The following is a 24,629-nucleotide window of genomic DNA, read 5'->3' as shown; positions in this document are numbered from 1 at the left end:
GCTTTCCAGAGATAGGTGGCTTTGATGAGCAATTTATGGGATATAGCACAAATGAGGCGACCCTGCAGGGCGTAAAGTACCCTGCAATAATCCCTTGTGCTCTCACAGCTGGTATGTAGCTAAAATCTTACAGCTAATCTAGTATATTATCTTCAGGTGTGTGTCCTCATGTTTCCCGGCGCTTTCCTTCCACACCATCTCAGCTGTCTACGCTCCTGATTACGAGTTGCACCTGGACAGAATTTCTGAGCCCCCACACATGGCTTTCCCTGCCTTTACAGCCCAATCCCACGGCCCTTCTGCACTGCTCCAGCGCAGCCTTTGTCTCTAAGGTTTGAAGTCTTGTCTACTCCTCGTTCATTTCTCCCCTTTACCAAAACCTTCGCGATTTCTCCTTTTCCTCCAATAACAGCATTTCATGTCCTCTCCCCACCTTGGTTTTCCGAGGTCTCCTGTTTCCCTCCGAGTTTACTGAACTGATACTTTATCTTCCCTGCTCTGTCCCTTTCCTCCAGCCATCGCCTGTGTGTCCTCCTGTCCCGGTGCCCTTTGCATCCCTCAGCAAAGCCCTGTTTTCGCTCTCTCCGTCCCGTCTCCCTCACTGCCCGCCGCTATCCACGTCCTTGCTCTCCTGTCCCCGTTCTGCGCCCCCAGCTCGGGGGCGGGGAGCGGTACCTGGCGGGCAGGTGCGCGGGGCGGGCCGGAGCCCCCGCTCATGAATATTCGGGGCCTCCCCTCGCCGTGACGTGGCCGCGGTCCCGGGGCGGGGGCCGGAGCCGCCCCGGCGCTGGCAGGGAGGGCGAATGACGGCGCGGCGGCAGCAGCCCCCGCCCGCCGCCTCGCCCCGCTCAGAGCCGCGGCCGGCAGCAGTCGCGCAGGGCCGGCGCCGCGGCGGGGATGCGGAGGCGCCGCTGCTGCGGCTGCTGGGGGCCGGCGGCGCTGCTGCTGCTGCCGCTGGGGCTGGGCAGCCTCCTCGCCGCCAAAGGTGGGTACCGCGGGCAGTGACCGAGCGCCGGGGCCGGCCGGGGGAGCGCGGCGGCTCCTCACCGGGCAGAACGGGGGCCGCCGCACCGCCGCTCCCCGCGGGGACAGGCAGAAAGTTTGGGAGGGCGGGGGACTCCGCGGGTCGGCAGCGGGGGCGGACAACTCGCCGCCCGCTACTTTTACCCGCCGAGGATGCTGGAAGCGGCCGGGCTGGGCGGGAGGAGCCGCTCCCGCTGCGGGTGATGCTGCGGGGCCGCTCCGGAGCCCGGCGGATCGCACCCGGGTTGAGAGTCTGGGGATCCGGCTGGAAGGGCTGGAAGGGAGAGGAGTGAGAGGAGAAGGCGGTGGCTGTGAAGTTCTCCGCCAGGCCGTGGCAGGCGGTGACCCCGCGGGCAGGTCCCGCCGCGGGAGGGACGCGCAGGTTGCCGCAGGGGTGCCCGAGCTGTCGCTGTTCGCAGCGCTCCGCGATCCGCCCGGTCCTCCCAGAGACAGCCAGCCCTGCCCCGGTCAAAGGCTCCGCGCTCCCTGCTGTCGGGGGCTTCTTGCTCCTGGTTGTTTTGTTTTCCCTTGCCATTGTTTCCTTGCGGTTGTGGTGTCTGACTGTCTAGCCCCAAGTTTTAGAAACTTAGTTTTGAGAACTCCGTCTCGGTTTGTTTTATATTATTTTAAAACGTTTCGGTTCTTTTTACTTTTGTATGAGGCTTTATCGTTTATTTCTCTTATGAACATATGAGAGAGAGAACAGAAAACTTTAGTGTTTGGGGTGTGTTTGTTTGTTTTCTTAAAAAAGCCAAACCGCTCGAGTCCGAACTTTGTGAGGAAACTTATTCTTTCCAGGAAATCAATGCTTAACTTTCTTTATATTTACCTGTATGAATAGCAGAAGGTGACTACAGGAAAAGAATTGCTGCTTCTGTTAAGAACCCAACATACCTTGATGTCCTGGTGGGATACATGGTTTTCTGGGCAGATTAAAAAAAAAAAACATGCAACATTTTTCGATGCAGGAGAATTATTTTCCTGCTGTTTACTTTCTAATGTAATTTAAGGTCGTTATCTCCTCTATATGGATTTTTTTCTTCAGACAAAGATGTGAGCTTTTATTTCGTGGGAGATGTCTTTTAAACGCTGCCGGTAGTTCATCAAGCAAATCGGAGTCGTTTTCTTGGTGGGTTTTGCTGTGTCTTTGACCACTGGAGGGCTGCAAAGAGCATTTTTGGATAAGAGTAGGTACGATCTGCCGGTATTTAGTGTTTTAAAATAGGCATTTTTCGGTTATTTATACCGATATTCAAGCGCTTTAAGTTTTCACTTGTTCCTTTAAATACCCTGTTTCTTAAAATCGGATGTCATCAAAAGCTAATATACAGCACTAAAATTAAGTATCATATCTTGGCTCTGTATGCAGTTGATATCTGATATACTTATCTCTGTGGTCTCTTCCTTTTTTTTTTTTTCTTTCCCACACGATCAGTAGAGGAAAGAAAAACAGGGTTTATTTCTGTAAGAATCTGGTGCGACTTTCTCCTTGCTCTATGTTTTTCTATAGTAAGCAGACTTTAAATAGAAACGCATTCAGTGGGTATTTCATATACACAATTGCAAAGCTTGATACTGTAACCATAGTCTAGACTTCCAGCTTGAAGGTGGGTGCGTTCTGGTTGGAGGTGCAGGCAGGATGTGGGATGTACAAAGCTCCTCCGGTGCCTTAAGCATCCTGCTGTAGAGAGGAGTCAAGACAATCAGAGATAATGATTTCGGTTCTCATCCTATCTCATCTACTTTGCAGTGCTCTACTGCTCCTCATTTTAAAAACAAAACCAACCACCCTCCGCCCCTCCTTCCCCACGTATTTTTGAGGATGGGGAGAAGGATTACAGGAATTGTACCTGGTTCTCACTTTTCACTCAGTAGAAAATAAAAATGTCTTTCACAAAATGTTTTTAGGCTGCACAAAATTGTTTACTCTTGATAGAAAGGGGAAAAATACCACAAAGACCCTCTAAAGTTTTCCATGGAAAAAGAAATATAAGAGGTAACGTCAGAATGTTTAGTAGTCGGTCAGTTACAGAACTTCATCTGTATATTAAATATTCATATGCAATTTGTGGCTTTGTTAGCTTTCTACCAGGTTGCTGACACTGAGATCTTTATCATAGGTTCCAGTAAAATCACTGTTTTGGACAGAAAAATTATTTCTTTAAAGTATTTTCAGACAGCTTTGTTCAATAAGACGGAGATGCACCCTTTCTGCATTATTGGAATTGCATTAGTGATGTCTGGAAACTGTCTGAACTGTCTCTTGTGGTCTTCAGTTATGGAAAATAGAATATGCTGAAAGAGAAGTTTTGGGGTTTTTTTTCCCCAGCACATTCAAAATTCATAGGTCCATGTGGTCACAGGAAGAGAGAAATACTACCTGCAGCACTTCACTTTTTCTTTCTGTCTCTCCACAAATCTCTGCGTAAGGTTGATCTCTTAAATAATTTACTCTCTTATTCTAGTATATACAATTAGACTACTCAGTGAAGTCCTAAAAGGGTTGCCATATCCAAATTTCTTGTGAGACCAAATAAATCAACCTTTTAAGTTTCTCTGTATTTGAACTTTGTTACCATAAACAGCATTTTAATCTTAATTTGTAAGTACAGCTGAAAGCCTCTCAATTACTGAATAACTAAGAATATTTGATTCCAATTAAACTAATTACATGGGCAAAACTTGAAGTCTTAGTCATTGCAGACATTTCCAAGTCATTGGAACATTCAGTCCCACTTGGCAAGTCTATTATGTGAATATATCAGATATGACTATCAGCAGTAGAAAAACAACTAACCCAGGGAGACAGAGCCAGCATATTCAGCATAAAAGAAGCTCAAAGCCTGGGGGGAAGGAATTGAAGGAAAACCTTTGAGAACACACTAGACAGATCCTAGTGTCTGAATTTTTCTGCATCACACTGTGTTTTGGTTTTTTTTATTTCCTTTTCATAGCATATAATAATGAAATATTTTTCATTATCAGTTCAGACAGAAAAATAAGAACCTTCTTTTCAACCTCATCCAAAATACAGGAGAAGGAATGCTTAGGTCAAAAGATGGGAGATGAAGCAACCTCGCTTTCTGTTGCAGGTGCTTCCTGTAGCTCACCAATAAACCCCAGTAAAGACATGTAAAAGGTTTCATGTTTCCTTTTTTATTATTATTATTAATAAATTGAGCTAGGAATAATCTTTCTCTTTTTTTAAAGTGTTTTGACTGAAAAGCAGCTCGCGAGACTCTTCTGTCTCATAGGATAAAAGATTTGTCTGATTATGAAGTCTGGGTGTCAAGATAATGAAATGATTCAGAGGTCTCAAAAGACAGAAGTCAGAGTGTTTGATAACAGCTTTAGTGTTCAGGTATTTCAGCATAGAAGACTGACAACTATATTTAAGTTGTCACTATGAAACTGCAGAATGCTTGCCAGCCATAATCATATTGTTTACCTATTTTAATTGCATTATTTGGAAGGCTACCAAAACCGGAAACTTAAGAGCTTCAGAGGTTCCAAAGTCTGTTTTAATTGTAAGCAGAGTGTGTGCCACGTAAAGAACACCCTGTTAAGTGTGTCTTTTGTCACCAAACATTAAATGGCATGAGAGCAATGTGCGGTAAGAGTTTCATCACTTGTTTGTTTTTTGTTTTTTCCCCCCTTGAAGTGACCACTTTAGAACTCTGAGGGTTGTATCAGTACCTGGATACACCTTCTCACGGCCAAATTGCCCGGTTAAGTGTCCTCAGTTTTCTTTTGTCAGCTTAATGATTTGGAGAGTTGTGTGAAAGGCGATTGGAAGCTCTTAGAGGTGCTGTCCCTTTGTTTTCATTATTTACTGTTTACCTGGAAAAAATTATTGGTGATCTGGTACTCCTGTGCATCCAGCGGGCATTAAAAAAACAGAGTGCAAGTTACTACTTGCATACAGTTATAGCTTGGTGTATGTTATCAAAAACATATTATTCCTAGGATTCCTGAAAATATAGTTCCATAGCAATGTTATGTAATATCTGACAAAAACGTTAGAGGGTACATTTTCTCCTACACTTTCTGTGTATCAGAAAGTCATTTCAGAGGTTAAATCTGGCTTCAAATGCACTTCCTTCCTTTGTACACTTACCCCTGGCCTCCTCTTGGTCCTTATTTTGACTTAGTTGCCTCAAAGTGGTTTGTTTGTTTCTTTTGTTTCCAAGAAGGTTGTATTAGAAGGCAGCAAATCGCTTGCCTGGCTCCTCTGGAGTGTCTGAGTGGTGTAGCTAAGCGTTCATTTAGCATAGAGAGTTCCCTGCTTTGAAATGAATAATGGGAAAATGGAAGATAAAATGCATCGATTCTATAGCAAGCTACTTGCTGGTGTCAAGGGGAGTCTTCTGTTGTCTATAACCTGTTTTAGCAAATACGGCAAATAATCAAGTCCAAACATCCAAAATATGTTTCATGTTACTTAATGTTGTGTAAATGTAATTTTAGCCAATAGCAGTGAGATTTGCCCTGGCTTAAATTTACATTTCTTTTGTCTGTGGAGAGGACCATGAACTAAGTGTTCTTGGAGAGCCTTCTCTCCCCCCCCTCTGGTGTCCTTAAAAAAGAAGAGTGTGAAAATAACAGGTAGGTGGTATGTACCATATGGGGTCTTTGACCTACCTCGGGCTTTCCTCGTGATTGTGCTCAAATGGTGATTTCTCAGTCTCTCAAATATCTTATCCATTTTGATTTATTAAGCAGAAATTAGCAGAAAAAAAAAGACTTCAAACCAGTTGCAATCAATTTTAGCTGGATAACTTAGAACACGGCAGCAGAGCTGGAAGATACATTCCTTATTCCAGATTGAGCTGGAGAAAAATCCCTGGGTTTGGATATTGCACTTCAAGTAGAACTTGGACCAGCTAGAGCTGGCTCCAACAGAGAACAGGGAGATTGATAAGTCCACAATAAGTGACCTGACGTGCTGAAAGAGTTGTTGTCTGAATGGAAAGGAATTGAGGAACATGCAAATGGTTTTCAGGTATATAAAAAGCTCCTGCAAAGCAGTGGATAAAATTGTGTTCTCCATATTCTTGTGGGCAGGACAGAAAATAAACAGCACTAGGAAACATTCAGGGTAAACTTTAGGAAAAGCTTCTGTCCTGATCTTTTAGTACATTTACCTGGAGAGCTGTAGGAACAGTTTGGAACAGTATCAGCATGTATAGTGGACCAGACCTTTTGGGTAGGGATGAGAAGGGATACAAGAACATCATCCCAAAACCTGAGTTTCAAACTACCCACTGTGCTTTTCTTTTCTATAGGTGCTTGCAGTTGGTCATTGTCCAAGGCAAGGATACCAACTTCAGGTTTCCCTAGTTCTCCTACAGCTTTCCTGTGGTTGAGACCTAGGAAATTTATTTAATTGCAGAACAAAAATTGTAGTGTTTTGTCATGGTTTTTTTGTGGATTTTAAAGACCATCCTGATTTAGTTGAGACTTAACATGCTTCTTTTAATTTCCACAAAAGTGGGTTTTAAGTAGTACACTGGCAAGCCCATAATAAATCCTGTGTTGGTACCCTTGATAATTGCAGCTGAGGTAGAAAGGGGAGTGACTTGGAATCTGAGTCTGTTTAAACTTGAGAATCACAGAGTAGGTGAAACTAGTCTGAAGAGCATCAGCTGAAGTAATAAGTGTAAAATGAGAAAACAGTTTGAAGAAGTGGGAAAAGAAGCCCAGTGTCAAACTTGAGAAGGATTTATTATTTTAGAAAGAAAATATTCTCTGATTAAAGTTGGTTAGACTTTTATCTATGAGTTTAGTTAGTTATGATTATTTAAAAGCGGAGAAGTTGTCATTCAGAAGTGGTATTTGTGAAAACAAGTTAGAAGGAGCTTTGCAAGAGATGCTTGTGGCGTGACTCGAGGAGCTGTTACATCTGCCTCTGTACGTAGAGGCAGAGGGTTACTTGTCTGTCACTTCATGTTGAAATATATAAAGTGCTTTCTGCAGCATCATACACCTCCCTGTCCTCCAAGTTGGTTCCTGCAGAAAGGCAGAGCAGGATGTCTGTGTGTGACTCACGTAGTGTGCAGAAAATGTGCCTAGCAAAGCATGTATATATGTGTGTGCTCTGTGTTTGCCTTAAACAAAGTGAATTCTGTATCCATACATATGTGCCTACATACTTAAGTGTATGGTGTAGGGAGTGGTATAAACTCGAAAGAAAACTTCACAATTCCTTTTGCATCCCACGTTTCCTGAGGCTGCAGTGTAAGATTGGTGTGTGCCAGGATCCTGGAATGGGGCATGATGCAATGATTTCCTCTGAGTAAACCCTACAACAGTAGAGTTTTCAACAGAAAGAAAGAACCTGAGCCTTCATTTCCATCTTGTTTACATACTCATGAACTCTGTTCATGTAATTTGGCTTTTTTTGAATGACTGCAAAACCGCAGAGTGAGAGCTTCTGGTTTTATTTTTCTATTAATTGAGGTGTTTTAGCATCCTAATGGTTCAACAAACATCTACAGGACACCTGTAATGCTCTGGTGTTTTCTTTCCTTTTCTGAACTGCGAATTTAATATATAGAGTAGATTAATGAGGGGAATGTAACTATTTAAAAATGTTAAAGTGTAGATTTCTAAAGTGCACTTTAGGAGAGTTCACTCTAAATGACTTCCTATTTTTGCTGTGTGCATTCCAATAAAAATTAATGTGATGACTGCTTACAGATGTAGATCAAGGCAGTGAGTTCTCGAGAGTAAGTTGGTAAAACATTATGCATTATAATACAGCATCAATATTCAAGTGACTTCATTATAAAATCAGCCTAAATACTTCAGTCAGAAAAATATATATGTGCATGTGTAACTTCATCAGTTAATTCTGACAGTTGTCTTTCCCAATAACTGATATTAAAAAAAAAAAAATTAAAAAGTTCAGTGTTTAAGGCACATTGAATCTAAATGGCATTTGCCCTCCCTCCCCCAAAATTTTGCTTACTGTGAGAGATGGATGGTTCTTAAAATGTCTTTTAAGAAATTGCTGGGGTTTTGGTAAGTCTTTTATGTTCTGCTGCTTGGTGGTGAAATGTGCCTGCTGTTGTTGGTTTTGGTATGGGGGGGGGATCTGTATAAGATTTTCAAGCTTGGCACCAATTAAAAAGACTGCAAAAGTGGTTCCTTTTTGGGAGGGACCCTTATAGGAATGAGTGTCCTCAAGATCATTCAGCTGACCAAGAGATCACTTAAGAGTATTGGGCTGTGAAAGAGGATTTTGCCCGTTATCTAAAAGTGGTTTTTTTTGGAATTGAAGTGTATGTGCTGAATTACAATTCATTTGAATGTGACTTCTCTCTGTATTGATTTTAGAGATGGCTCTGCATGGAATTGCAGTTTCCCAGCAGTTAATGCTGTTATTTAGATGTTTGGTCTCTGTACGGGAAATCTTGACCCTCGTTTAATCAATGTGAGATTTGCAGTGTATCTTGGTGGAATCGGGGTTTCATCCTTTGTGTGTTTTCCTATAAATGTAAACAGTTCTTTCAAAGCTTTTAAAGTTCTTCTGCTAATAGTTGCCTTTATCCAAACAGGAGGAATGTTTGATTTAATCTCTTTCACCTTAGGCTTCCTATGGTATAACTGCTTTCATTGAGTCAATAGAACAATTCTTGGGGTTTTTGGGGGGGTTTTTATTTGGTTCTTTTCAAAGTGCTTTTCATTCAACTTAAAACTATTAATTGAAGTGTTGGCCAAGATAGGTATCCTGCAGGTTTAAGTGTGGCAATTTTTCACTGTGTTGGCTTTCAAAGTACTTGTATTGAAGCAGTCTGTTCTCATTGTCTGTCTTCCATCCCATCCTCACGATTCCTGTCTGTAACTAGTTAAATACTGGGAGTGCAGTAAAGACAAGCAATGCTGCGGTTTCCCAACCTTTCAGTTGTATTTATTTCATGGAGCCGGTTTTTGTTGCTATTTTAATTCAGACTGATCACTTGAAGCTGCATATCTCAAATATGGATACTATTTGTCTGCTTTTCTAATAACAGTTAAGAAATACACTTTATTTACCTTACTACTATTTTACTATACGTATCTTAAGACAATTAAAATGGAGTGGGACACCTTTATTTCATTTGCTGAAAATTGCAATCAAATGTAAATGTTAAGATTCTGCTTTCTGAGCATTCATCTATCAATTGGTAGAAGATTAGAGTAAGTAGAATAGAGGAGAAATATTGGACTCAACTTATTTTGGGACTGTTTTTTTTTTTTTTCATTCTGACTTGTGTAGATTCTCCTCTCACATGCTCTCTCATATTTATATGCACATGCTTATAAATATTATGTGTGTGTATGTGTTTATATATGTGCTGTATGTCTCTGACCTTTATCAGCTTACAAGGACTTTATAAAGAAATTTGTTTTTGATTGTTTTTTTTTGTTTGTTTTTCCCTTAAACTCCCAGCTTCTGAAGCCAAAGGACTAAGAAAATGTACTCTTTTATCCCCTGAAAGATAATAAACCCTCCCTCTCATGTGAAGGAGAACAGGAAAGGTAATGCAGGTGTATCACAAAAACTTACAAACACAAATGAGGTAATGATTATTTCCCGTATAACTTTGTGGGTTGTTTTTGTCTTACACCTGGTTGTTTGAAGTACAGTAGAAACCTGACTGTATCTGGAAAATATTACTCCTCTTGTCTGAACTGTGTTGCAAATTTGCAGTAGTTGGGTTGAATTTTTGGTTAAAATATTCTGTGGGCTCTCTCGGTTTTCTGTGTGATAAATGATGTTGGTTTCTGATATTTGTTTTGGAGTTAGTTTCAGAAAGGCTACTAGCAGAGGTCAATATATGACAGAATGCATTGGCAATAATATTTGAGGTATTTCTGAAGAAACTGTGCGGCAATTGTGTTTGAGGAATGATTTCCCCTTCTTCTTTTGAGAGCTACTTTAAAAACTGCTGAGCTACAGCTGAACAGATGGTATTTGCGATTGTTGCCAGGCTTAGGGAGGAAAAAAATGAACTTTTAAGATCTTAGTTAACAGAATTTTAAATTTGTATTGAAAAATGAAATCTAGAAAGGTTTAAATCAGTGTGATTGAGCAGCCTTAAAAAGTCTACATTATGAAGGGGCCTTTAAATCTAGCTAAGGTAGACTCAAACTGTTGCTTTGGTGTCGTGGATGGAAAAGCATTGGATACTGAAGGCAACTGTAGTTGGCTTCCATCTTTTTCTTCCTCAAAACCAGTGTAAAATCAGGAAAGATCAAAGTGTAATTTTTTCAGCATTTTGCTGAAGCGAAAGGCACAAGATAAGACAGACCTTGAGATGTAATAATTTGAAGGGCAATATTTCAAGGCTTATTTTGGGAAACTGCTGTTCTTTTTTCTTTCCTCTGCATGCTTCTTTTAAGAGTGGTCTTTGGTGTTGAGGGATCCGTGGGCCTCTTCCAGTGATTGCAAAGAATAATCAAGCAAAACAAGTCTATTTTCAATAGGCTTGTATTAACATTCAGCTGTCCAGCTCTAAATTTGTAGGGATCCACAAATCCGAAACTATTGGAGTTACTTGTGAAGATTAGCAAAAATATCTGTGAGAGGATATTTTTGGTGGAAACAACATGACCTCAAAAAATGTCAGTCTGTTAGTTACATATGCAACTGTTTCTAATAATAAAAGGTATTTTGTCCAATATGAATCTCTTTTTTTTTTTTACAATTTAAGTTTAATCTGTGTAGGTTTGTATATAAAATAAAAATTCTCACAGGTTTCAGAATGTCAGTCTTGGTAAATAAATAACAGTCTCTTCAAACCAGTTTGTAAGTTGCAAACTCAAATTGTTCTCTGCAGCCTTCTGAGTGTGTTCATAAATATTTTTGAAGTTTGATTACTTTGATTACTTCTTAAATCAGTGTTGGCATCTGCTGGTGGTGGGCTTTGCAGGAGGCAGGTCTGCCCTGAGTGCAGCAGTTGCATTGCTCGGGTGCGTGTGGTTGGGAAGTGGCATTTGAGGTGAATGAGGACCCAGGTGGCAACCAAACGTTCTGTGGCCACTCTCTGTGACCTCCAGCTGCCTCTCCATGTTTTGTTTCTTTTAAAGAAAGCTTCCCCTCAAACAGAATTCTGCGGCTGTGTTGTGATGTGCACTTTTCCTTTCCACAAGGGAGCAACCCTGGGCACATGGAATGCCTGCTGGCTAAATGGGCAGCAGGAAAACCTGGTGTCTGCACAACACTGCCCTGGCTCCTGGGGGTGGTAAAATATATCTGCAGTATGGACACAAAGGTTTAGTGGGGAGTATGAGGATAAGCAGGGGGTAATCAAGGATAATTCACTTGGAGAAGCGAAATGACTGTGCAGCCAGAGGTGCCTTTATTTAGGAGATATCCTGTGAAAAGTAGTTCCCTCAGGGGAATATTTACTTTTTTATTTTTTTCCCCCAGGGCCAAATTACATACTACAAAATGAGAACTTGTCTCTCTTGTTTTCTAGTCTCAAGAAGTATATGTTCTTTAACGTGTAGTGGAATTTACTGGGGGATAAATCTTAGAATGTTGTAATGATTTCTTGACCTCTCCACTTGTACATGAAAAGCTAAATCCATGCATGGTTCAACTTAACCTTCTTTGGAGACATTTGAAACTGTACAGTATAAATACTTTCTGTACAGAATTAGGGTGTGTATGAGGAATCTTTCATAATAGCCATTCCAAATACATATTATTCTGTACAACAGAGAGCGTTTAGTTACAGCAAGATCAACAGAGGAGGAAAAAGAGCTTGGTATTTTAATAAGTAAAGTGGTTGGCAATTCATGTTCTGAGGTTTCTAAGGCTTCAGTGCTTTCAGCACTGCAAAGCCCAGCAGACAGAGAGGAGCTGTGAGCCAGGAGCCTTGGTGTTCATGAGCCTCCAAACATTTCAGATTGATGGGAAGACTTTGAAATTCTGTAAACTTTTGGGGTATCTGGCCTTGACTGGATTTCATGAAGCACTTCTCATTGAGGCCACAAATTCTAAAAATAAATTAGGACAAGGGAATAAGGTGTGTTACAAAATTTAATTATAGACCAGTTCTGTTTCTTTGGAAGCTAATAAAACCCAATATATTTTTGCAAGACTTGCCAATATTGGCAGATTAGTGGATTTAGTGAAACCTTGAGAATAGCTGAAGGGTAAACTGGGACATAGAAGGAAAATTAATTTAAGTCTGTATTTAGGTTCACCTCTCTCTATTCTAAAATACTTTCCATGAAGTGCTGACTGGAGCATAATTGTAAAGGATTTTTGAGATTTTTGAGTTTATCTTTGAAAAATGTTTCCTTTTGGCAGATCATGTCTAACCCAGTTCTTTAAAGCTGACTGCACGTTAGAGATTTAACTAGTATTCCACATTAGCAATTACTCTGATGTAAATTATGATCACCCCAGAGTACCTTTTGACCTTTTAGCTTTTCTGCTGCAATGAGTACAAGGGCTGTGTTGAACAAAGGAGGGAACTGAAGGCCAGATATGCAGGGGAGTTGATTCACCTGGGACCTGGAGAACTCTGGCTGTAACCTGTGTAAATCTTTCCCAGTGTATAATGTGCAGCTATCTTCCTCAGCTGTTGGTGCATGCACAGTAGGAGAAATTTGATGATGGAGAGGGGAGGCAAGCAAGGAAATGCTTACGGGGAACTCAAAAACCCACCACCAGTGGGATGCTTCTTTTGATTTATTTTGCATTTTTCCCGGGTAGCACTAATAGCTGTGTTAGTCACTCCTCACGTGGGGAGAAAAGGAAACGTGGGACATCATAAGCTGCACTTGGTTTCTTCTCTGCATCCTAAGGAATGTTCTAGAACCTTCTGAGTCTCCAAAGGTTGTGTAACTTTGAACGGAAGGACTTTGTGGTTACAGAAAAACAGAGTTTTTCCTGCATGGCCTGTAATACCTTGGCCGGTTTCATGTTTGTTATTCCACGTTAAATTTCAAGTCTCAGATCTAAATGTAACATTTAGTAAGAACTTGCTAAACTCAGCAATGTTTTCCTGATTCATACTACTGTGTGTAGTGAGTCTATCAAAACTCAGCACCCTGTGATCTCTGTGAGGTCTGGGAAGCAGGAGGACAATGAAATAGGAGCTGTATTCTTTCATATTCTCAGATATATTGAAATTAATATCTTGTAAGGTAGGGCTTTGCTCCTGACTTAGTGCTTGTTATTGCAGAAATTTGATCTGAGAAGTGTAGTAGAACAACTTTATTTCCATAGTCATAAATCCTCTTTCATTTGAGTTTCCCATTATTAAGTGGAACTAATTGCCACCAGCTTTGTATGACCCATTGGATGGGTAACGTGCTCTGGTCTGAATTTTGGAGTGCATGTAGCAAAACTTTGAGAATTACTTCTGTCCTTCAAATGAAAGACTCTTCATACACTTTCCAAGATACCTATCTCACAACAACAGTTGGACCTGCCTTGGGAGGGTAATGAGTTCCCCTGTAGTCCTCATAAAAAATTGACTGGTCAGATTGCCCAAAAGCCGTATTTATTTTATAACAGTTGGAGAAAAGGGGTGTGCTTGTTTTTCTGGAAGGGAAATTGTTATTGTGAAGTAGGCATGTTTTCAGTGGTACATCAGATCTCATGGAAAGCAATGGACCTTTCTGCCAACTATAGAAAAGTTGAATCAGTCCATGTGTGCAGCCCCTTGATAATCTGCAAATTGGCACACAGAAGTTCAGAACGTCTAGTGGAAACTCTGTTGACCATGTTTCATAGTCTTTTTAGAAAGCAAGGTCACTTTTTGTGACTTAAAATAGAAATACAGGAGGTAGTATGTTTGAAAACCCAACAAACCATGTGGGATCATGCTCCTTTGTGCTTGCAGAAATGATGGAGAAGGTTTATCAGGGATATTTGCAATGCTTTATGTCTGGGTATGTGTGTGCTAAAGTGAGACTTCTCTGGGACCAGTAGAACACCTGGCTGCTGCTGGAGATGAGTATGTTCTAGTAGCACTAAAGACTTCAGCTGGACAGGAGAGAAATAAAGAAAGTTTTTGACCTTAAAATAAGCTTTCATCAGCTCCTGACTGCAATATCTCAGTGTTAACTTGATGTTACTTATAAATTGCTGTCTATAGCATGTTTGCCTTGCAGCTGTGTATCTGTTAGTTCTGATGATCAGTGAAAATAACATTCAGAGATGAAATTTGACTTTTCACTTCCATGTGCCTGCGTTTGAAGCCCTGCTGTGTGTGTGCCTGTGAAGGTGGGAGCCAGCAGCCTGAGGAGCTGCCATTCCCTGCTTATGCAACAAACATGGAACAGCTCAGAACTCATGGCCCATCTTGTCTCCCCAGCTTTTAGAGCAGGAATTCCATGAGGTTTGTCCATTCTTCCTCTGTATTCAGACTGGAGCTCAATGTGATCAGTACCAATAATTCGCATTTTCTTTTTTATTTCTTTGTTTTTTTCTATTCAAAGTGGAGACTTTGAATAGAAATTACTTTGTTCTTACTATAATGAGTTTATGAACTCACTTTACATATTCTAATGACTCATTTTTTTCTGCTGTAGTTCTTGAACAAACTGTCTTTCTTGAATTTGGGCTTGGTGTTTCAAAAGCATCTAGATATAAAAATATTCTCCTTAAAACTGTGGGAATTGTTCCTGAATATAAGCAGTTACCTTTGTAGAACTAGTTCAAATTCCAGGAAACCTCTCTGTGTTCTTTCTTTCCTTCTCTTTTATAATAAGGGCAAATAGATTTTAATTTTTTTTCAGTTTTCTTAAGGGTATTAACTTTTGGATGGGATAATACTGCTGAAGTGCTTCATTTGCATAACAAATTACTAGAATGCAGTATTGATTGCTATTCAAGAGTACCAACATTTACTGAATAGCTTGGAAAGCTAATTAAAAATTATAATTTACTTTATTCCTCTTTCTCCAGTTAATGTTTCTCTTTCCTGTCAAATTGAAGTTGGTTATTGTCTTCAGTTTTTAAACATAACTTGCCTTCGGGCACAGTCAAGAGAACTTTGCAGACTCTTTTGAATTGTACAGAGGCAAAGTGTGGGTAAGTGGGCTGAAGTCTCCTGGGGCTTCTTTATATCCTCTTTTTAACCCGGTTAAGTGTAAACAGAGAGTGTTTGCAGATTTCACGCCTTCTTAGGATTAGAGAGTAAAATTTTAAAGATCTAGAAAAGAACAAAAAGGTCGATTTTATTAAAAAAATTTATCTCTACATGAGTCAAGATTGTAAATCTGTTTTCAAATCTTGCACTGAGCAAATGACTACCTGGCCAAGTAATGCTGTTGCTATTGACGTGCTGGAAAATGTCTTTTTGCATTAGTTTTAGCTGCCCTTTAGTTTAGCAAATATTTTGTAATGTGCAGGAGGAGATGACAAAAATAATATTGTCCCTGGTTAAAGAAGTGTTTGAGATGAATATTGTGTGAGCCTGGGATCGTGTACTGGGAATTATTACTTTATGTTGGTCTAAGGCTGAAATTTTCCCTGTGTTTCTGGAAAAGGCTGTTTAGCCCATCCAGATCTTTTGACACTTCCTTGTTCTTACAGTGCAGGTTATCCACTTAACTGCTGGGTCCTTTCAGTCAGTGATACCATCCTGGAATCTGTGGAGTTTGGAGAAACTCAACAGGGAAGCATTTTGCACAGGACACAGTTTTTGTCACTCCTAACTCATCCCAGTGAGCTTTTGGTTGCATCCTAAGAGAAATAGTTAATATCATGAAGCCATTGGCAAGGATACTGAAATTAAGTGGAATTTATGAAAGTAGTTTTTGCACAAGAAATACTGTTCTTAAAAGGCTGAGGAGGCAGTTGATGCACTCAACGCTGTGAGCTTGGGATGTGTACTAATTGATGGACGAGGTTGTTTCTCAGCATAGTACTGCTGAAGAGAAGGTGATCTGGTGATGAAACTTTTTGTAATCCATCTGAAAGCAGCTGATAACAGGAAAAAATTCATTCTGAGTGTTTTGTGAAGTTTCTTGTGTTGTAACTCAAACTTCTCATACAAAATGTTGCACCGGCAACTGAGGGAAATTACTCAGTCCAAGGCTTAGACTTAGTTTAGGTGTCTCTATTACTGAATAGAATTTATTTGTTAAGCTATTTACAGAAATTCTACCCTATAAATGAATTGTTCCTGCTGTTAACTCTTTTTAAATGTGTTTGGAAGAATGACTCCTGAAAATGTTTGCCATTTTAAGTTGATTTCTTGAAGAACATTGTAATATGACTTGAGCTCTCAAGCAACAAATACTTTAAAAATAGTGTATCATTACTATGTACCCCATATTACTTGTATATGCATACCCTGCATATTCTGAATATAATACACTATTGTATATGGAGTTCAACCATGCTGTTCCACTTCCATTTTAGGAGTGGATTTTATGGATTTATAGAGCAATGGATTGATTAGCTTTTGGCCACCATTTCTGTAAATGAGAATGCTGGAGTTGGTAACTTGTTAATATCTAATCCGAATTTTTGCAGACAAGACCTGTAAATAGCTGAAGTACAGATAATCCAAATATGTCTGATGCATTTTTAATGGCTTGGTGAAAAGACAAACTTTTTAACATTAGTAATGTCTGTCTTTCTCTTACACAATACTTGAGGTTTGTTCTGTAATCACATGACGTTTGGGATTGATATGCATCAGATTCTAATCCCTTTAATTATGATGGCTAATGTCTTTTCTTATTTTTTTGTCTCATTGAAGTCAGCAGGGGGGCTTGTGAATGAAGTTGAAAGTAAAGAGATCAAAACTGGGCTTTCAGTTGTAAAACCATAACAGTGCATATCCTGCAGATCAAGATTAGGGTCCAAGGCAGCACAAAACTAAATGCTCTGTTTTTTAAAAGGAGCTTATAAACCCATATTTCTCAATAAGCTGACTTTGCATTAGGATTTGCTTCAGAACGTGGCACTGGAAAGAAAGAAGTCTCTGAGTGCAGGGCTAAGACATCACCCACGAGAGACCACAGATTTGCTGGTCTTTGTGCTTTCTTCTTGGTTCTCTGAGATTCCAGAGGCAGAATTTGCCTTGAGCTTGTTTCCTGTGCTGCTTATTCTTTGGAAAAGAGGTGATGCATCTTCTATTTTAAATTCTGTGATTTGCTGGGAGATGAGCCATATTCTGTGACTATCAGCCTGTCATCTGTTCTCTGCTGCCAACCCATTTCCTCACATCTTTCCACTTTGTGTAGCTGTGGAGTGAGGAACAAGGTGGAATGCAAGGAAGGCAAGCAATGTTTCCTTGTATGGAGCCAGAACATGGGCTTTATCTGGCTCCTTTTGTTCTTAACAATGGGCAAAATGATCTCAGTTCTGTAATAATCCAGATGGGTAGTGGTGGTAGAACAAATACATTGTCATTCATTCTCAGTTCTGCTGTTAAAGCAAATGTGAAACAAGTACCTTGATTCTAAGTAGTGGAAAAACTTATTTCCCACTAAAACTTATGCAGAAAATGCCTTCTACAGCACAAATGTCTTATCCCAAAAGATTTAGTTGGCTTGGAGGTATTCAGACTGTCCAGTTCTTTGCTTGATTTCAGCTTTCTTTCCTCTTGCTGTCTTGAGCTGTCCTTAATGGCACACACTTAATTCTCATTTAACTGCAGAAAGTCAGTGGCATTTTTACACAGGGATATAGAGACTTTATCAGCAATACTGGCACCGTGGGTTTTTCAGGCCCAGCCTACATTCTTCCTATCCTTTCCCTGAGTGTTTTGTACTATTCCTGAGAAACAGTTTGGGATTTTTTTATTTTTTTTTTTTTGTTTGGTTTGGGTTGTGGTGTCTTTTGTTTGTTTGTTTTTGTTTTTTTTAACTTCGGTGATTTTGATAGCTTTAAACAAATTATTTTCCTCTTGCATTTTATTTTATTGTAACTGGTAGACATGATAAAGCTGATTTATTTATTTTGCTCTCCTCCAGAAGAGAGTACATGTAACTTGCCTCCCTGTAGTGGCCCAGAGAACACACTGGCTCTGCATTATCTGGGTGGTTCATGGTACCAATTGCAGCCTTCCTGCCAAGGTCTCTAGGGCCAGTTTCTCTTTGGACTCTGACAAAGCTGGGGCTGAAAGGTGTGCTGCCTCTGTTAAAGGATTTAAGCACACTCTGGCTTGTTCTCCAGATGGTCCAAAGGACCAGAACTCCTCTGAGAGTGCACCTTTTGCAGGTGCTCCATTGCAGGAGTGAGAATGGTCTTGGTCTGTGTCCAACCAAGCAAAAGGTCTCTGTCAGCTCTCTTAGGGTGTCATGGCAACCATGGATAATGAAGCAGGTCATGTCCCCTCTGTGAACAGAACCAGGTGGCAAACAGTGGTAATGAGGGCAATAAACAGGGCAGTCCTGTGTATGAGTGATTTCCCAGCCCCTGCCAGTGGTGCCTTTGGCCTGGTGGCATTTTCTCCAAGCTTACACATCTTTCTGGTCTGCAGGGTTTTTTTAAGGTGATTATTCATTATTCTAAGCATTCCCACGTCATCTGAGAAATGTTTTGTTGTTTAGGCTCTGATACAAGCAGTTGCACTTTGCTCCTTAAACTGAATTATGATATGATTGTGCATTTCAGGATTAATTGAAAAATATGGTAAATACTGCTGGTAATGTATTGATTTGTTCTTGCAGTGTACATCAAGCTTGCATTCTTTTATGTTTGCATGTTATCCCCTCACAATGTCATTAAGATATGTGAGCCTTTATGTCACACAGCAGGGTCCCAGTTGGTGGCCAGGACATCTCGTCATTACTGATGTACAAATGTGCAGGTTTCCATGCAATGATTATCCTGTGGCTGGAAATGGGTGTTCAGGGCTTTAAAAATATTTTTATTCTTAGGATGTTGCTGGTTTTCCTGTTTATGATTAAGTTCCTCTTCTTAGCAAAAGAACTAAAGGAGCATCAGAAAACAGAAATGTGAGAGGAGCTTGCAGGCCATTTTTTTTACCTTTTTTTTTTTTTTCCAGGCAGAACCTTTGGCTCTGGTTATCTCTACTTTCCATTTGTGTAGGTTCTCTGAGTTTAGCATTTCTAGCTACTGTAAAATGTGGATGTTACTTCTAATAGGTATGAAATTATAGATAAGAATTGTTTGAAAGAGGGGAAAAAACCACCCACCAAACCCCAACAGCAACGCTGTATTCTAATACAGATGCTATTTACGTTTGCATTTGATGTATTTATGCAGAACAACAAGGCTCTTGGCCTTGATTCTGAATGGAACTCAGCTTTCTTTTACTGGCTAGGGAAAGCTAAGAATTATTTTTTTTTTTTGCATTCTCCTTAAAAATTCAGTGTGAATTAGGGTTTTATAAAACTAGGAGTTTTGCAAAACACTGCATAAAGTGTGTAACTACTATTATTGATTTTTCTCACTAATGAAATAATGGTCATCTCTCTTCTTAGCCGGTCTCCTGAGAGTCTGAAGGTCACACAGTAACATAATAAAATCAAACACAGACATGTTATTTGTTAAACTATACACCATGAATAGAAAATGAGGCCTGAGGTGACTCTTTGGTCTCTCTTATTTTATTTTACTGTTGACTTTGTTCTCGTGGTTTTGTTTTTGTTTTGGTTTGTTTTTTTTTTCCTTAAATATCATGAAATATTAATATAGCAAAAGCAATAAGTGATGGAAACTACTGCTCAGATGGAAGTGCATTTTTACTATATTAGGAGTAGCTGGCAGATAAAACATTAAGTATAATCTAACTGTTTGCATTGATGAACAAAAAAAAGAATCAGAATAATGTCTCTTTTTTGCCTTTCTTTATGTGCTTTTGTGAAATCAAGTTTGGTGCGTAACATTTCATGAGGTGAAAAGGGGGATCTAAGATTATATGTGGGCCATTTTTAAAATAATTTCTTATATTTTTTAGCTTCATAAAATGCAAGGGGGAATAATAAAGCCATGAGTGCAACAGCAAGGATTCCTTCTTATTTGAGGTCTCAGAAGAAAATGAAGACAAAGCTTTATTTTAGTCTTCATAAAAATTAAGTCAATTCATATTTTTAATAATTCAGAAGTTGTTCCCAATCATGGCTGTTTCTTGTTTTCAAAATGTGTTATAAATTTCATTTGGAAATAAATCTTTTTTAGTGTGATGCCTTCTTATCTTGCAGGAGAATGTGCTGCAAGGAGATGCTTTCTTCTGTGTTTTGGTTTAAGTCTGTGAGCAGATGGGTTTTACCTTAAATTACAGCTCATATCACTGATTGCTTTCCTTGTAGGTTCTTCTTTGCTCTTTCATGTACAGAGCACATGGTTAGAGAGGACAACAGAAAAGGCTGTGGTTCTTTTCAGGCTCGTATAGGGGATCTCTTCCATCCTGCATGCTTTATTAGCAGCACAGTGCTATTTCTTGGTTGAATTTAGACAACTGTTCTGCAGTCAGAATGCTACTGCTGAATTTAACTTTCATTAACTGAGAATAAGTAGTATTAACCAAAAAAATCAAGGCAATTTTAAAGTACCTTATGATATTATAGATACAATCAAGACTTGTAGTGGTTTAGTCAATGGGGTGGTACCATATTGACGTGGTCCTTCTTTTAGATGACTGTTTTAAAGTTATTTGAGAGGTTCTGGTAAGTCCCTACTGTATTCCTGACACTTCTCTATCAAGTAAATGGCATCACAGTTCAAATAACTATTCAAGTAAAGGCACAAATTGTAATGAAAAAATCCAAAGTAAACCAACTTGAACACAGTATATAAATAAAAAGTGAAAGCTGCTGTTTCTCTTCCCAGTTGTTTGCCCATTCATTTTAGGACTTTTAAGATATGCTAGTTTTGATTAAACTGGCTGTGGTGTGGTGGGTTTTTTATTGCACTCAGCAAAGAAGTGTTACTGCTGAGTGAATTAGTCATTTGCACAAGTATGAAAAAGCAAATTCAGTCGAGGAAAAAATTTACAGGCATTAGTGATGGGCTAGAATTGATTCATTCCCAGACACCTCCCTGAGAGAATAAGGCTGTGGTGATACTCAACAGCAATTGAATGTTTAATCAACAAAGCTCCCCATCTGAGAGTATTAATATAAAGGCTATGAGAGGTCTGGGGCTCTTAGACTGAGATCTAGGAGTCCTTTCGCATTTAAGATTGTATTGATCTGTGGGAAAGATACTTTTTCCTCTGTGGAAAAACTACTTTGCAAAGGTTCTAGTTCCCCATTTTTGCTGCTTTGGGTGTCTGTAGCCTTGAACAAGAAGCTGGAGGGTTTCACTTTGGTATTGTCCACGCTAGATGAAAAACCAGTTTGTCTGTCAGTGTGGAATTTGGTTCAATGCTTGTTCTCTTGCAGTCCCTGTGGCTACTCCTCAAAAAGATGCTGGACAGGTTTATTTTAAATGTTTTTCTTTGCTGGTGTCAATGTTCCAACACTATTAACACAAAATCATACACACTGCATTTGAGGTTACTTTTAAATGGGTTTTAGGGGATGGAATCCCTATGAACCTTCTCTTGCCATTGTCCTATTTTTATCATGGCACGAGGTGGTTTCAGTCTTGTGGGGACAGTCTGTGAGTGCTGTGACCTTGTTGTGAAAGCTTCCTTTGTCACAACTGGCCATATCTTAGTGTTCCCAGAGCACTAGTGTGTTCCCTTAACACATTTCACAGAATATCTTTCTTGTTTATTCTTTTAGCAGTCTACATATACTTACTAAGTGACTGATCTTCCTTTTCTCCTTTCACATGTCTGTTAAAAATATTGCATGGAACTCTTTCTGCACTTGATGAGAAAGCTGGAATTGTTGATCTGGGTTGTCAGGGTTCTGTAAGCAGCTCTGTGGACTTCCACATGATGGTAGCTGGGGCCCTCCTTAAGTGTAAGGATCAAACACAGATACTTCGTCTGATCAGGACCTTGAAGGGTGGGAGGAGGGAAGCAATATTCCATTGATTTCTGCCTGGGCAGCTCTGTCTTTCACATGCTGACATTGCTCATTGCCTGAGAATTTGTAGTGACACCTGGAGTTTGATGCAGATATTGATGTTAATGCAGCAGCTTCCGAGCCATAATTAGGATGATAAATGGGATAATTCCGTGGCTGGATTCTTGTGTCACACACTGTGCCATGAGGCTGCAGCTTTGCTTGGAGCCTGCTGGGAGGTGAAACATTGCAGTTGACTGAACGCAGCGTGAAATGTTCAGTCAATGTTCAAATCTGAATAATGTTTTTAATAAAAGTAAATGTCTTTGGTAATCAATATCCCCGTGTAATTGTTTAGCTGCTTTCCCAATAGGAATCCGTGTACTTTAGGTGTTCTTCTGCTTAACAAACTACAGCCAGTGAACCATTTCTTGCAGTATAACAGGATTTTGAGGAGGGCTAGGCAAAGGCCATTGTAATTGAATTTTGATGAGTAGAAGCTTTAGCAGTAAGAGCAAAGCACAAGATATTAGGTTCGTCTCTCCCTGAATTGTTAAAATCTCTTAGTGCCTTAGTGAATACATACTATTTCACTTAAAAATTGAAAATTGGTGTTGATACTGTTAAGCTTTTACCATCTTGGTGAATTTGATGATACAATTTAAACCTGCAGCTGTTGTTTGCTTCGTGCCAAAGTGAAAAAGGTTAATCTTCGGTTGTATCCTGCCCTGCAATTAGAGGCACTGCATGCCCTGTATTACATAATCTGATGTAGCAGAGGATTACTTGTAGCCCTCATTCAAGCAAAACTTGCCGTTTCAGAAGCGAGAGTTTGATTTCAGGAAAGGAGTTTGTGGCTGATCAGAAGGGGAAACCTCTGTATCAGAACTGCTCCTCAATTTCACGGCAGTAGTTCTGTAAAATAGTTACAGAATATCAGTGTCCCTCCGTGTGGAAGAGGTGCTGACATGTAAATACAAAGTATGCCCAGCTGGGAAGGTACTAAAGGTAGTAAAAAAGAGAAGTGAAATTTATAACTTCTTGGGGAAGCTGTGTGGCAATAGGAGTGTGGTTTCATGGTAGGAAGGAAAAGAATTTGCTCTCTACACCGTATGTATTTTCACTCTGTAGGTAGCCCACGTGGCTTACACTTGACTTTAAGTTGTTTAAGTAGATAGACAATGTAGGAGCCATCCCAAAGCAGAGGCTTAGTGCTTGTATGTGGTTTCTGTGTTTTTATGCCTGTTTCCTGGGGTTCAGGCCTTCTGGATATGCCTGTCTCAGTTCCAGAAACTGTAAATTAACTCGTGGTTTTTGTGGGATTATTTATGCTATTGGCTAGGCCTTGTGCAGCACCCAACACAGCTGAGTCTTCCTTCTTCCAAAATACATTTTTCTGGTGGTTACATTAAATGAACAATTATCCTGTTACTCATTTTCTGCAGCTGTGAACCAGTACTGCCAAATAGTGTCGATGCAGTTGTGCTCTGGATGCTGTTGCCTTTAAAAGCAGAATTAAGAAGTTCAGGATCATGAATTAGCAGGGGAGATAAGCAGAAGAGAGTATTTACTGGAAGAAAGTGAAAATCTTGATAACCATGTAAAGATCAGTGGCTGAATCAGTAAGGAAGTCTTCCAGTGAATTCAAAATTTCTACTACGTGGATATGAGTAATTCCAGCTTTAGGATTTTGGTGTGGGTTCTGAAAGCAGGAATGCTGTTTTATATGGATACACAAGCAAAGGAAAAACAGCTTTCTGTCTTCTGACAGTCTGGAAGACTCAGAGTAAAACTCTGTTGCTATCTGAGATTTTTGATAGTCCAGTTTTACTAATGCAAACCAGCTATTTTTTTGTAGCAAATAATTTATTTCTTTTTATCTTAAAACGTAGTGTCAACCTGTTTTGGGGGCATTAAGGAATCAAAATTTAATTTGGGTACTGAAACAGTGTCTGCAGATTTCCAATTTGCTACTGAAAAGCTATATATGCACTTCAGCTTGTAAGTCATAACATAAATAGATCTCTACAGAAACATTAAGGACATTGAGGTGCTTTGCAGACTTGTAGTTTTTCATAATGTTAAACTTTATTTAGTATTATGGAACTTTTTAGAAGCTTAGGTAACAGCTGTGACTGTATTTGATGTTCTTTGTAGAAGTAAAGAAGTTTATAAAGGCTTAAACTCCAGTTTGGCTATTTCAGGATTTCTCCTTCTGTCTCATTGTTCTCCTTTTCTTGCTCATGAACTGGCATGAACTTCTCTTTTCCTTCCTTGGTCAGATAGATATTGGCAAGGGTGAACATTATTCTTAAAATCTTCCTAAAACAGAAGGGTAACCACAAAAGACTTAAAATTTAATCACTGCCAAATAAAATGTTCATGAAATTAAATACTGTTTCTAATCATGTGAAATAATGGAGGCCATCTGTGGTCAGCTGTAGGAAGAAAAGCTCCCAGAAAGCACTGAGAAGCAATTAAATTTAAGGACTAAGTGATTTCTTTCAATTTTGATCTAGGTATTCCTGTTATATCTCTGCTTTATGGGTAGAACAGTAGTTCTTTCTGAGGATAATAGTACATGGTAGATCCAAATAACCCACTGATTTGGAGGTTTTTGGACCTTTTGGGCAATGCATTGGTCTGAAATGACTTTATTATAACATGATCAAAAGAAATAGAATAACATAAGAATTGAAGTAATTAAAAATTCTACA

General features: G+C 39.6%; 1 protein-coding gene across 1 annotated transcript in view; it reads left to right on the top strand.

Moving 5' to 3' along the window:
* The first annotated feature begins 869 nt into the window (after window positions 1–869).
* The window catches only part of CLSTN2 (calsyntenin 2), a 338,323-nt gene continuing 314,563 nt past the window's right edge, over window positions 870–24,629 (top strand). Inside the window, exon 1 of the mRNA XM_051782235.1 lies at window positions 870–985. Within this exon, the coding sequence (XP_051638195.1) occupies window positions 898–985 (88 nt within the window). The 5' untranslated portion in view covers window positions 870–897. The remainder of the gene's footprint in view (window positions 986–24,629) is intronic.

Source organism: Manacus candei, unplaced genomic scaffold, assembly GCF_025592945.1.
Source record: "Manacus candei isolate 608988 ecotype Guabito, Panama unplaced genomic scaffold, ASM2559294v1 h1tg000015l, whole genome shotgun sequence".
Taxonomy (NCBI): domain Eukaryota; kingdom Metazoa; phylum Chordata; class Aves; order Passeriformes; family Pipridae; genus Manacus; species Manacus candei.
The sequence above is the reverse complement of the archived record's forward strand: the minus strand, read 5'-3'. Positions and strand labels throughout refer to the sequence as shown.